At 49.8% G+C, this 14618-nt stretch overlaps 1 protein-coding gene across 1 annotated transcript in view; it reads right to left on the bottom strand.

The window, feature by feature from the left end:
- The window catches only part of ALK (ALK receptor tyrosine kinase), a 736910-nt gene that overhangs the window by 51048 nt on the left and 671244 nt on the right, over positions 1-14618 (bottom strand). Inside the window, exon 12 of the mRNA XM_016948281.4 lies at positions 7202-7364. Within this exon, the coding sequence (XP_016803770.3) occupies positions 7202-7364 (163 nt within the window). The remainder of the gene's footprint in view (positions 1-7201; positions 7365-14618) is intronic.

The following is a 14618-nucleotide window of genomic DNA, read 5'->3' as shown; positions in this document are numbered from 1 at the left end:
TTTTTTCCTCATCTAAATCCATGTCCCCTGGTCAGAAGAGATGTTTACTGGGTTTGTGTTTTGTATTATAAACTGTGAACCATTGTTACCTGATGTAATTGAGTTGTGAATCTTTTTTAAATAAAGAATTAGCAGCAAATCAAAGAGGCTGCCTGCCGGATCCTGAAATGAGAGCACAGCTGGTGTGTAGCACATCCACAGTGTCCACACACACGGGGGGATCTTGCGGGAGAGAGTGGACTGCCGCTCAGAAAAACAGAAGCACCCCATTCCTTTCCGGCACACCCTCTGGAGGAGCGGCAGAGTGGCATCCTGCTCTGGGCTCTGCCTTTAACTCCCCGTGGGATCCTGGGCAAGGCCCTTTTCTCCCGTTTCTCAGTTTCCTCATTTGTGAAATCAGGATGGTGAGGTCTGTCCTACCCACCCTGCAGGGTTATTGTGATGACACATGACGCGTGTGAGTGTGGATGGAGCTTGGTCAGCGGGAGATTTCTGATCAGGTATATAGCTGTATTATCCAGATAGGAGTCAGGGTTGAAGGGCCCATTTGTGGAGGCAGGTGCTTCTCAGTGGGGCCGGCCCAGGTTCCACTCCTGTTGCATCAGTGAGCAAGGTTCATGGTCTGTTTCTCCCTCAGCACCTTCCTGGCCAGTGTAGCCCTAAGTGCCTCGAAACACCTGAGCTTGCAGGGACCTCAGTGACCTCTCTCTATAGCCCCTTGCTCTGCAGATGGAGCCTGTGGAGAGGAGGGAAGACAACTTTCTAAGTCACATGGAGCATTGGTGGTGGAGGTTGAACTCAAACTTAATTCTGCCTGCAGCCCATCCATCTTTTCCTAATTCCTCCATCTCTGACATTCCCTGGTCTGTGCCCTTTATAGCGATGGCTATCCATACAATTACTTTCGCAATTAATCATGCCTGTGATATCTCTCCTACTATTGTCTAGAACCTGATTGGCATTGTGGACTGTTATTAAACTTTTCTGTCCTGTGGTCTTTCCAGAGACTGTGAGGCTCCAGAGTCTCAGGCCTTTCTACCAGTCTAGTCAGTGCCTGGAACACAGTAGGGCTCCATGGCTCAGTGCCTGGCACACAGTAGGGCTCCATGGCTCAGTGCCTGGCACACAGTAGGAGTGTTATGGCTCAGTGCCTGACACGGGTAGGACTCCATGGGACAGTGCCCTGCACACAGTTGGGGCTGTATGGCTCACTGCCCTGCACACAGTAGGGGCTCCATGGCTCAGTGCCCTGCACACAGTTGGAGCGGTATGGCTCAGTGCCCTGCACACAGCAAGCTTTCATGGCTCAGTGCCCTGCACACAGTAGGGGCTTTATGGCTCAGTGACCTGCACATAGTAGGGGCTCCATGGCTCAGTGCCCTGCACACAGTAGGGGCTTTATGGCTCAATGCTTTGCACACAGCAGAGCTCCATGGCTCAGTGCCCTGCACACAGTAGGGGCTCCATGGCTCCGTGCCCTGCACATAGTAGAGGCTCCATTGCTCAGTGCCCTGCACACAGTAGGGGCTTTATGACTCAGTGCCCTGCACATAGTAGGGGCTCCATGGCTCAGTGCCCTGCATAAAGTAGGGGCTTTATGGCTCAATGCCCTGCACACAGCAGGGCTCCATGGCTCAGTGCCCTGCACGCATTAGGGGCTTTATGGCTCAGTGCCCTGCACATAGTAGGGGCTCCATGGCTCAGTGCCCTGCACACAGTAGGGGCTTTATGGCTCAATGCCCTGCACACAGCAGGGCTCCATGGCTCAGTGCCCTGCACACTAGGGGCTTTATGGCTCAGTGCCCTGCACACAGTAGGGGCTCCATAGCTCAGTGCCCTGCACATAGTAAGGGCTCTATGGCTCAGTGCCTTGCACACAGTTGGGGCTCCATGGCTCAGTGCCCTGCACACAGTAGGGCTTCATGGCTATTTGTGGAGTTGAATGATGGCGTTGTCTGGCTGCACACGCTGGTGCCCCAGGTGAGGAAATGAGTGTCATTGATAGAGACCATCAGGAACAGCTGTGGCCCAAGGTCAGCTGGCTCCAGCTGGGACGTGGGGCCTCTTGTCCATTATGTCTGAAGAGCAGGTGAGCTGTGTGACGACTGCCTTCGGGAGCTATGGGCCATGCTTGACAAATGGTGTTATATACGATCTGTGTGTGTATGGCAGTGGGTGGGGAGGAGATGGGGGCAGGACTGCGGGCTGAGAAGGATGCTGGTCCTAGACAGGTAGGAAGGCAGGCAGGCTGGAGGGAGAGAGAGGGATGAAGGAGGAAAGAAGTCAGGGAGAGAGAGGGGGCGGGCTGGGCTGAGTGCTGGCACCTCTGCCTGTGGCAGGCCACCCGTGGGCTCTCACTGAGTGCCCCAACAGCCCTCTCAGAGCTGGGCTGTGCCATCATCTGTCTCCATTTTGTGACAACATGAGGATGCTGTCCCCCTCCCCAGCACAAACCCCATAATCCACGTTCTTCTCATGGCACTGCAGTGGCCTCCCACTCTCCCATCCGCTCCAGCCACCCACCCTCTAGACACCATGGTTACTCAGCACCACGGCCCAGAGGCCTCCTGATCAGGGCCCCTCTTGCTGCTGCCCTGGCCTTGCCTGTTCTCAGCCAAGCTCGTGGGAGAGTGGCTGCGCTCCTTGTCCTCACTTCCTCAGTCCATGCCAGAGCGTGGATGTAGTCCCAGCGTTGCACCCGACCCCACATTCACTCAGTCCTCAACTTACGCTGATCCCACCTCCTGAGCACCTCTGGGCCTGTCCCCTGCACCTGACCCTCCCCTGCCATCTTTCCCCTGTCCTGGCTCAGTCCTTTTGACCCTGGCCTGAGTGACAGTGACTCCCTTCCAACTGCTCTCCCCACCTCCAGGCCGTTTCTCTCACTTCCACCCTCATGCTGTCACCAGGGGGAGCGAGAGGCATTTGGGGGGTAACACTGGAGCCCCAGGACCTGGCCCTGCTGCCTCCAGCCTCGGCTCCCCGAGGCCAGCCTTGCCCGACTTCTCATCGGCAGTACCGACTTCTTGTGCTCACCGCAGGCTCTGGCCACCCGCTTTTCTGTAGACAATGCTTAGGGCCTTCGAACTTAACCCAGGTGCCCATCTCCTGGCAGAAGCCATTCACAAGCTCAGCTGAGTGCAGCGCCTTTCCCCTGGCCTCCACGGCAGCGCCTTCCCCCCGGCCTCCGCCGCAGCGCCTTCCCCCCGGCCTCCGCGGCAGCGCCTTGTAGAAACCTCCACTGTAGTTCTCCCTACACCCCACGGAGATGCCTGTGCATACATCACCACCACCATTGGCAGCAGTGCCTCTGGGGCAGGGCTGGATCTTCATCACCTTTGCATACATCACCACCACCATTGGCAGCAGTGCCTCTGGGGCAGGGCTGGATCTTCATCACCTTTGCACACTTGGTGTGAGGCACAGCATCCTAATTGGTGCTTACTATGGGTCACTGAGATCTGCAGAGCAGGGGGAGAATGAAGCCCAGGAACCTGGACACACAGACTGCATCAGCTCTCAGAGGAAGTGGTAAGTCCAGGGCAGGGAAGGCAGGACATGGTGGGTGGAGGAGACGGGGGTTCCAGGGTTGCACCCAAGCCCCCATGCCAGCCTGCTGTCTCCTCCTGCCTGCCCCGCACCCCCTTCCTCTCCCTCTTTCTGGGCCTCTTCCTTTGTGGAGGTGGGCAAAGCTGTAGAGGGTGGGAGGTGGGCCCAGGATAAGTTAGCAGCTAAGAGTGGGGGTGTTTCCAACTGTGTACATCCTGGAGGAGGCCCCAGGCAATGGTGGCCCCCGCTTGGCATGAAGTTGGGGCTTGGTAGCATTCGCTCCCTTCCCTTCACCTCCCCAGCAGCGGGCAGAGAAGTCAGTGGAGCCGTCCCAGTGCCAGGCCTCGGTGGCAGCCATGCCTCCAGGACGGGTGGGTTCGTTAGGGCTCGGCTCCCACCTTTCTGTTTCCAAGCACCTTTTTCTCACGTCCTCTGGTGCATCTTGTGTTTTTTTCAACAGATGAACTGCACTTATTAAATAGTAATAATTACTATGGAGAAAAAGTCTTTCAGAGAAAGGGTGCTGACTTCTCAGTCATATTCTGACTTGGGGACATTTTGAAGTGGTCTAAAAATCAAATCATTAACCGTCTGCTTCTTAGATTACTAAGTTATGTGACCAATAGACTCAGGTCATCGAAGACCTGAGTCTCTTCCAAGGCCAAGGAGGAGGTGAGGGTCAGGAATATCTGTTAGACCCTTTATTTGCTTAAAATACAAGTATTCAAAAACAACAATGACTGGCCGGGTGTGGTGGCTCACATCTATAATCCCAGCACTTTGGGAGGTCAAGGCAGGAGGATCACTTGAGGCCAGGAGTTAGAGACCAGCCTGGCCAACATGGTGAAACCCCGTCTCTACTAAAAATACAAAAATTAGCTCATGCCTGTAATTGCAGCTACTCGAGAGGCTGAGGCAGGGGAATTGCTTGAACCTGGGAGGCGGAAGTTGCAGTGAGCTGAGGTGGCACCACTGCACTCCAGCCTGGGCAACAGAGCGCGACTCTGTCTCAAAAACAGCAGTGACAAAAACCCCAACTGAGTGGCTTTTGGTTTTGGTTCTTCCATTTTGATATGGTCCTATCTTAGGCCAGACCAAAATGCCTCCTTTACTAATTTGGACACTTCGAAATGTCCTGCTTCAACAGAGGCAAAATCGCCAGACAGTGCTGGGGCCCGGAGCTGGCCTCAGTCTCAATATTTCAAAGAGATGAGTGGAGACAGCTTTCTGATTTTGGCTGGGATTCTATGAATGCACTGTGGAAATAATGTGGCACTTCATGCAGATCAGAAACCTGACTCGACTTAGATATGGCTGTGATTAATAATAAATGGGAAAATGAATTAATTATTATTTAATAAGTGTAGTTCATCTGGCAGTCCAAATTTTTCAGAACACAGGGTTCATCTGAGGAAGTCAGAGAAAAGTCTTTGGAGACAGGAAAAGTCAGAAACTACCGCGTATGGGGTCGGCGTGTTCTTGGAAACGCTGCCTGCCTGCTGCCTGCTGCTGCATAGCAGCATTGCTTCAGCTGATTTCTCCGCCCATGGGCCAGGGAGCACCCAGCACGTGTAAGCATTGTGCCAGGCACTATATGTCACCTTTACAGCCCCTGCCACTTACAGATGGGAAAACAGAGTCTCAAGAGATTAGCTGACCTGTGCAAGTTTGGAAGTGAGCTTGATTCACACTGTCTCGGGGGAACACAGCCCAAGAGAATCCCCATGCAAGGGATCTCCTGAGAGTTTGTCCCCCTCTGTGGGACAGGGAGCAGGGGAATTCTGGCCAAGCTGGCATTGGAGTTGCCCTGGGCAGGGGTAGGACAATGGGCTCCGCTGGGGGCTTACTGTTGGGTTTCCTGTGCGCCTCCCAGCGCCTCTGCTTTCTCCTTCATATTGCTTTTTGTATACGGGGTGTGTTGCCCAATATCCCTTCAGGAGGCTGGGCCCCTCTCATAGCCTCTCATTTCCAGAGGCTTCCAGGAGGTGGGTGGTGGGTGATTCCTATGCCCTCCTTCCTTTCCTGTCCCTTCTGCCATCTGCATGCCTCCCAGAGTCCAGGCATGGGCTTTAGTAGAAACAACACAGACTTTGAGCCAGAGCACCCTGGGTTTGAATCCCAGCTGCATCACTGATTGTGCAGCCTTACATGTGTTGCTAAGCTCCTCCGACTCCAGAGTTCTCGCTTGGAAACATGGGAACACCAATAATAATGCTACCCACCCTATGCTCATACAGGAGCAACACCTGTGGGTCCTTAGCAAGCATTCCTCTCCTCCTCTCCAGGAGTCCTTTCCTCCCCGCCCTGGGCCCCACGGAGGCTTGGCTCAGCAGGAAGGGGAGGTCTGGCTTGCTTGGTGTAGCAGGGCCGGGGTGGTCCGGTGTCTTCCGGGATATTTACTGGGGGTGTGTGGGCACTGTAGCAGCTAATCTGATTGTAGCCAAATCTTGTTATAGCATTTCTGCCTGGAGTGCCATTTAAAAAGCACTTAGGGCTGTCCCCATAACACATTTACCCTGAGGCCCCAGGGATGGGGCTGCCACAGGAAATGTTAACCTGGAGAGAGAAAACAGGGCAACTTGAGAAGTCCCTCTCCTTCCCAGGAGGCCCAAGATGTGGTGGATCCCGGAGGCTGCGGGAAGGGGAGGCGAGCTCATCTCCTATTGTTTCAGCCCTGGGGGACGTTGCTCCCACAAGGCATAGTGGTTTTGCTTTCCTTTTAACCTGCCCTGCCATGCTCCATGGAGTAGCCCCATGAGGCCCTGCCCCAGAACTCTGGAGGTGGAGGCTGCTTCTGGATGTGTAACTGTGGGGAGGCTCCTGACTCTCTGAGCCTCAGTGTCCTCATTTGTAAAACGAGGATGGCAGCACTGGCCTTGCCTAGTCATAGAGCTCGTTTGGGGGCCACCCAGGTTTATTTAAGTCCAAGACTTGATTGAGCTCAGAGGTTCTAAAAGGCTGCATTGACACCACCTGAGAACTTGTTAGAAATGTCAGTTCTCAGCCCCCACTCCAGACGTGCAGAACCAGATGCTCCAGGAGGGGGTCTTGCAATCAGGTTCTCCACCAGCCCTCCAGTCTTACCGTTAGCTTCATTCAATGCCATGGCCTCAAAGTGGCCAAGTGGAGCTGGATCTCGTTCCAGCCTGGCTCTGCTCTAAGGGAATACTGGGAGCTGGGGTAGGGTTGGGGCTGGGAGGAACGTTCCAGAACAGTTTGCTCTCTTACCAACAGTGAAGGCCCAGGAAAGGAGGCGCAAGGATAAGAGCATCAGCTTTCAGGTGCATTGTGCTTCTGTTTCCCAAACATTTTACATGCATGCCTCATTTGAAGAGCATTAAGCAATATTCAATGAACAGGCCACCATAATTATCCTTATTAGCAATAATTCTGAAGCTAGCTCATGCATGCATATCACCTCTACGAACAGCCTGTGAGTTTCTTGAGGACAAAGGACACATCTTCTTTTGTTGCCATATTTCACTCTCCTAAATCTCCCCATCTCCAACCTTTATACCCCCTATGGGCCTGAGTCTGTGGTCTTTGAACCTTGACATGCCTGGGCACCCCAGGAACATGCACCCATAGGCAAGACTCCAGGCTTCTTCGGGAGGGGTGGTCTGCCCCTCCCCTCCCCCTCTTCCATACGCACCTGTAGGTGTCGGTGGCTGGCACCTTCCAGATCTGGATGCCTTTCAGGGGGCCCTCGCTCCCCACCTCCACGCTCAGGTTGGAGTTCTGGTAGGCGTTGTTGCACTGTGCCTGGGTGGGGCCATGGGGCCCGCTGGCCCCACAGGTGGTGAACAGCCAATGAACTGTGGCACAAGAGGAGAGGCAGTCACTCATGTGGCCAGGCCCTCCCTCCTCCGGGGGCCTCCCTGGGTGGCCTCTGAGATATCTGCTCCATGGCCCCAAACCCTCCATCCAAGATGGCACCAAGGTCAGGGCAAGAAACACCAATCGGCCATCAAACTGGAAGCTTCCATAGAAAGCCTACTATGTGCCAGACCCTGAGTCAGAGACAAAGATGGGGCAGACTTAAGATGGACCCTGGCCTTAAGAAGCTTACAGGCTACTATGAGAGACCCAAAGGGAGGCCAGGACAGCAAGAACAGCAAGCCACAGGAGGGCCCAGCCAACACTGCGCTAGGGGAGTTCCAGGAAGGGGAGAAGGCCCCTGCAGGTGGGACAGGCGTGGGCAGTAGCTGGGTCCTCTCCCAGTCTCTCACCGAGCCTAGCACGGTGCTGGGCAAACAACAGGTGCTCAATCTGTGCTATTGTTGACTGCAACTAACCTGCTCCCAAAGGCTCAGCATTGCCTATAGGAGCCTCTTAGCTTGGAGACAATTGAAAAAGAGAATTGAAAGCTCAGTGATGCTACATTGGCCCAGGGACCCAGGCTGGTGGTGGGAGCAGGAAGCCCTGCACTCCCTGGCCATGGCTTGGCCTGCCTGTCAGACGCTCCCTAACAGACCTGCAGCAAGGCAGGGCTCAGGCTCCTTATTAAAACCAGCTTGCATTTGGAAATGCAACGAAAGCAGCTTTCAGGCTCTCCAAGCAACAGTGTATAAAAAATGGAAAAACAGGTCAAATTTGTCTTTGGTGCATGCTACTCCTTTTCGCAGCACCCCCTCACCCACTTCCTGGTGTTCTGTGTCCCACCCAATGTCCCTAGGTGTTCTTCTGGGGGCAACACAGGAACACTCAGCGCAAACTGCACCCCCCCACCCCCCGCGGGCCATTTCCTTTCAAACTTTCTATCTTTGAGCCAGACCAAACCTTGGGGAGTTGTCAGATCTCATGTTGGCCAAAATTCTAACATTTTTACAACCTATAAAAACTTTTAAAAAGGTGTTGTTGATAAACTACTTTTACTTAAAATACAAAAATCTCGTAAGATTGCAGAAATTCCCTTAAAAGAGAGATTAAGTTCTAGTCTAAGGAAAATGATGGAAACATTAATTTGGGCGTGCATAATTTTGCTAAGACATTAAAGTGAAAACATTTTGAAGACTGCACTAATTTAATTATGTAAATGTGAAAGGTTAACTTGGGTTGCCGATTATAAGCAATAGATTGAGACTGCCACGGGCAGGGTTGCTAATCTGAAAACTGGGCCAGTTGTCGTGGGTTTTTGTCATGCTGCCCTGGCCCAGAGGCTGGGGGGTGGAAGTTCTGGGTGGGGTTCTATGCATATGCTACTCAACACGGAGTCCTCAACACTTTTCTGGGCTTCATTTATATATTTATTTATTTATTTATTTTTTATTTTTATTTTTTTTGCAAAGGAAGATGTTTATTTCTATTTGGTTTCAGGATGGTCGTTTCAGGGGCTAGAAGGTAATGGAGCCATTCACTTTGGGTGTGAATGGCTGATTGTTAGTTTTCTGATTTTTTTTTTTTTTTTTAGACACAGGGTCTCACTCTTGCTCAGGCTGAGGGTAGTGGTGCAATCATGGCTCCCTGCAGCCTCGAATTTCTGGGCTGAAACAATCTTCCTGCCTCAGCCTCCTGAGTAGCTGGGACTACAGACCTACCCCACCAAGCCCAGCTAATTTTTAAAACTTTTTGTTGAGATGGGGGTCTCACTCTGTCACCCAGGCTGGAGTGCAGAGACACAATCATAGCTCACTGCAGTCTTGAAGTCCTGAGCTCAAGCGATCCTCCTGCCTAAGCCTCCCAAAATACTGGGATTATGGGCATGAATCACCATGCCCATCCTCTATTTTTATTATAAAGAGGGCAAACCTGCTAATTCAGACTCTTTATAGAATGCATTTTTGGCAGAGCTAGTTTGACCAGCTGCCCTTTTACTCACTCCTGTGCCCAAAATATATGTGTGGGCTGTGCTACGTCACCACACGAGGGGTGATGTGGAAAGAACACAGGCTTTGAAATCAGCATGAACACCAGGGTTTGGGGGCAGCTTCATCATTTATTGATTAGGGGATCTTGATCTAGTTCCTTTGTCTGTAAAAGAGGCTGGATTGGCATATTAAAAGAAGCAAGGGGGTAGGAAATTTCGCTGCTAAGTCCCAAACTCTAAACATGTGAGTGTGTCCTTGACTCCTGCCTGTACCCAAGGCTGGTGCTGTCCTGGACAGCAGGACATGTGGCCAGGGGAGTTTCTGTGAATATGGATCCCGTGCCAACAGCACCTGGGAATTTAAAGTCAGTGGGTTGGGGAGGAGGGATGGGGGCAGGGAGAAAAATAAAACCTCAGAAAAGAAGTTGTGAAATCCACTCCTCTCCTTATCTATAGTTCCTTGAAACCTGTTCTGCAGACCCAGGCTTTCCTTACAGCAAGCAGCCTGGGTGTGGGGGTGGCCTTATCAATCACAGGGCAGAAGCGTGGCAGTTTATTTAGTTAATTCAACCCTGAAAATGAAAGAATACATATATCTATATTAGATAGATAGATAGATAGATAGATAGATGATAGATAGATAAATAGATAGGTAGATAGCTGTGGTTTGGCTGTGTCCCCACCGAAATCTCATCTTGAATTGTAGTTCCCATAATTCCCATGTGTCATGGGAGGGACCAGATGGAGATAACTGAATCATGGGGTAAGTTTTCCCCATCCTGTTCTCATGATAGTGAGTTAGTTCTCACAAGATCCAATGGCTTTGTAAGGGGCTTCCCCCTTCACTGGGCACTCATTCTTCTCCTTCCTGCCATCATGTGAAGAACATGTTTGCTTCCCCTTCTGCCATAAGTGTAAGTTTCCTGAGGCCTCTCCAGCCATGCTGAACTGTGAGTCAGTTAAACCTCTTTCCTTTATAAATTAGCCAGTCTCAGGCATGTCTTTATTAGCAGCATGAGAATGGACTAATACATATATGAATACATATTCTCTCTCTCTCTCTATATATATATATGAATACATATGTGTGTGTGTGTGTGTGTGTGTGTGTGTGTGTGTATTCTCAATAGAGTGCTAGGGAAGACATCTAAAGGTATGGGCTTGGCACACTACCTGAGCATCTCACCTTCAGTGGGAACCACTTCAGCCTAGGTTAGTTTATTCTGAGGGTTCTGAAATATTCCCAGAGATGCTGGGCTTCTACTTCTGGCAAGGTGAGACATCTGGTGAGGGAGGAAGAAGGGCTTAGGCTTTGGATTCAGATAGGCTGTGTTCTCATTCTGGATGTCTCTGCTGGCCAGCTGTGAGACATAAGGTAGATTGTACAACCTCTCTAAGCCTCAGATTTTAAAATGTGAACAATTGGAGACTGTAAGACATACCACCTAGACTTTCTGTGAGAATTAGACGATGACCTAGGCAAAGTGCTTAGTACAACATTCAGCATTAGAGATGCACAATGACTACAGTTTAAAACGTGTGTAACTTTGCATTCAAGTTTTCACTGTGGGAAGCAGATATCCAATCTCAAAATTTATGTCCTCCATTTCATAAAGGAGGGACTCCAGGGTCATTTCTCAATAAAAGGGACCTGTACTTTCCCAATTCAGTGGACATACATTAGTCTCCAGTGGTTTCCATACACAAAATTTTGTTTTGATTTTCAGTGATTTCAGATGGATGGGCCTAGAGAGGGAACGCTTTCTAAAGTGGATTCCGTGGGAAGAGAGGATTTGCCATCCTGTGACAGACCCATGATTTATCTTGCCAGAATTCTGTTGCTCCCAGCAGCCTTCAAGGCATGGTGGTCCTCGCTGCCTTGGATGGCTCTGACCCTCATAAATCTGCCCAGAGTTGCTTGGAATCAATTTATGATTCCCACCAGCACTGCCTCTGGGGGTGTGGAGTTTCTGAGTGTATTGCTCATTGTGCGAGGGCTGTCCTGCTTCTCATGTGTGGGCTGCTCCAGCTTCATCTGCTGGTTCCCTTTGTTCATACTGTCTGCAATCCTGTAGTCATCAGAGAATGTCACAGCACAGTGGGACCTTGGCGATCTCTGAATTCAGTGTTTTCCAAACCACCTGAGGACCTTTCACATACAGATTCTAGGGACTTGGAGATTCAAATTTAGTAGATCCTGGGTGGGGATGAGAAGGCAATACTTGAAACATTTAAAAAGCATTCTGAAGAGAATCTAATACTCGATGAGACTTGTACATTAGTCTTCTGCACCTCATTGTCCAGGTGGAGAAACAGCATTTTAGGGAGAAGTGACTTTTCTGAGCCTATCAGTATTGGAGAAGGAACCAAAATTGAGGGTTCCTCCTTCTCGGTCCAAGCGTCCTTTGGGGGTGATTAAACCCTTCCCAGATTTCTGCCTTGAAGACTTCCAAGCCTTGTCAGATTGTCCCTACATAAGTCCCGGATCCACCTTGTCTTTTTCAGAACCTTACTTAATACCAGAGTCTGATTTTCATGATTGACCCACCAGAGCTGTGGGTACCTGTGACTTTGCATAAGGGGACTCTTGTTATTCTGTTTTATCTATAGTGTCTCTCTGAAGCTGCTCCATACACTATTGACCTCTCTTAGCTGTGCACTGGACTGAGGCTTGCTGGGGACAGACTCTAATTATTTCCACATCCTTGCCCAAGGGGTAGGCTCTTGCTTCAAGCAGGAAGAATCTGGCAGGTACTTCAGGTAGGGTAGACATGAGATCAGCTCTACGCTAAGACAGGTTGAGTCAGAACCATGAGAAGACAGGCAGATGCTAGGTTGATTTTCAAAAGTGTTGCTGAAGTGGAAGGCAATGGGCACAACTTTGTGGATCAAAGTGAGCAGGTCTAAAACCAGAGAGGCAAGAGAGTTAGCAAGAGTGGTTCCAGGGGATAGGAGGAGTCAAGGTGAGCCTTGATCCCCAGGTAGAAGCTGTGTGCTTCCTGACTTGTTTTGTCCTTCTTCCTGGGTAAGGAGTTGGGGTGGGAGGCTGCACCTCAGGCACCTGAGAGGTAATCTCCACTCACGAATGGGGTGAAAACCTCTCAGTGTTTACTGTGCACCTAATATAGGCCAGTCACTGCGCTTTCACACATGCAGGAAATGCCGTTATGCTTGCTGCAACTTTGTAGTGCTGTGAGTGGAGTTACAGTGTTCCCTTTAAAAATCAGGACATTCAAGTTCAGAGGAGTTGAGTGGCTGGTCTGCAGCATACGAAGTAGATAACTGGTCTAGCCAGGAACTAAATGTAGATCTTCTGAGTCCAAGTTCAAGGCTTGAAAAGGGGCTCAGCTCCCCAGGAAATCTCTAGGGAACACTTTTGAGTGTTTTTTTTTTTTCTTTTGAAATCCCTGAGCCTGGGGCTCAGTTCTAGCCAGGACAGACCATATGAAGGTTGCTTAGGCCCAAAGAGTAGGCAGGCCACTATGAGGGGACAGGTGAGAGTATGGTCACTATACTGAGGTGAGTGGACCCTCCATCCCAGAAAGTCCTGCAGTGGCCCCTGCAGTCGCTTAGCCTAGTGGAGCATGGGCTGTGCAGGATCAAAGGTGTCAGCCAATGAGAGAAGGTGCTCAGGTTGAGGCTGTGGTCCCCAGAGAGGACATGGGAGCAAGGCAGTGTCATAAGGGAAACTTAGTAACTGGAGTGTTTACAAGGTCAGGAAGCAGAGAGAGACTGTGTCATAAGCAACAGGACAAAAATCCCAGTTTTTGGAGAGAAGATCAAGGTCACAGTGAGACTAGCAGTGAGGCTGGCTTGATGCTGAGCAGACAATCTAAAGGTCCCCATAACTCCCCTGCTGAGGGTCTGCCTTGGTCTCTGAAGCCCTATGGAGCTGTAGGATGATCAAATGGTCCCCAGGGGGGATCTGGGATGGGGGGCAGAGGAGGGACGTCACCTGCCTCTTTCCTCGTCTCTCAAACAAACAAACCTATTTTATTAATACTCATTTATGAAAGAAAAAAAAAAGAACTGCCTTATCTCATTCTTACACATACCCCATACTGGAAACATAGTTTAATACTCATTCATATCTAAACTGTATAAAGAACCCACAAATATCAAAATACTGATTGGTTATAGACAGTTGAGTACAGAAAAGTCTATTAAGCACTGGGTTTCATTTTAAGCACATTGTAGCACCCTCCAAGAAGAAACAAATCAATTAGTAATAAACAGTACATCGCTAAAAAAAAATAGGCTAGACAATGATTGTCCTGGTTTTATTACTGTTGCTAAACAATCTCATCTGCTGAATTCAATGCAAAGAAATAAAGCATAATACAAAGGAAAGTAAGTTCTTGATCGTCACTATTAATCACAACAGTAAGGATCTGCCTCAGTTTGGAGGCCTGTGTGTATTGTACCACGGAAGAGCGCTCAATGCTTCATGTGGATCATTTGTACAATTTTTATTCAGATCCATAGCATTGAATTTCATCCACATCCACTGACCGAACTAAATGCCATGGATGCTGTGGCATACAGAGCCATTTTGATGGGCACCCTAGGTCCCAGTAAATAAAAATCATGACCAAAATCCAGGCAAATATAATAATTCATCCATTTCTTTTTGAGACATAGTCTTGCTCTATCACCGAGGCTGGAGTACAGTAGCATGATCTTGGCTCACTGCAACCTCCATCTCCTGGGCTCAAGCGATCCTACCACCTCAGACTCCAGAGTAGCTGGGACCACAGGCACATGCCACCATGCTCAGCTAAATTTTAAATTTTCTGTAGAGATGAGGTCTCACTATATTACCCAGGCTGGTCTTGAACTCATGGGCTCAAGTGATCCATGGCCTCCCAAAGTGCTGTCATTACAGGCAAAAGCCACCATGCCTGGCCTCCATATTTTCTCTTTTTGAAGAAACTGGGCTATTTGACTGCAGCATTTCCCAGATTCTGAATTTTGCTGACTCCTTCTCCACGGGGCAGTTCAACATGTTCTCTGTCCTGCAAATTGCCAACTAGATCCTTTTGCAAGACTACAGGTCATGTTCTTTCATCAGGAGATACTTTGTGTCTGATTATTGCTCTCTTTTTTCATGTTAGCACTTATCAAACAAAGCTCAATGCTTAGAACCATTTATTTATTGCAAGTTGCAAAATAATGTTATTCTACTTATTTACCTCTTTCCTCATACATTAGTTGGAATATATTTATAAAAAGATGTTCCCCCAATCTACTATTTGGGTTACTG

This window comes from Pan troglodytes, chromosome 12 (genome assembly GCF_028858775.2).
Source record: "Pan troglodytes isolate AG18354 chromosome 12, NHGRI_mPanTro3-v2.0_pri, whole genome shotgun sequence".
Classification (NCBI taxonomy): Eukaryota; Metazoa; Chordata; class Mammalia; order Primates; family Hominidae; genus Pan; species Pan troglodytes.
This window is presented reverse-complemented; position numbering and strand designations above follow the sequence as displayed.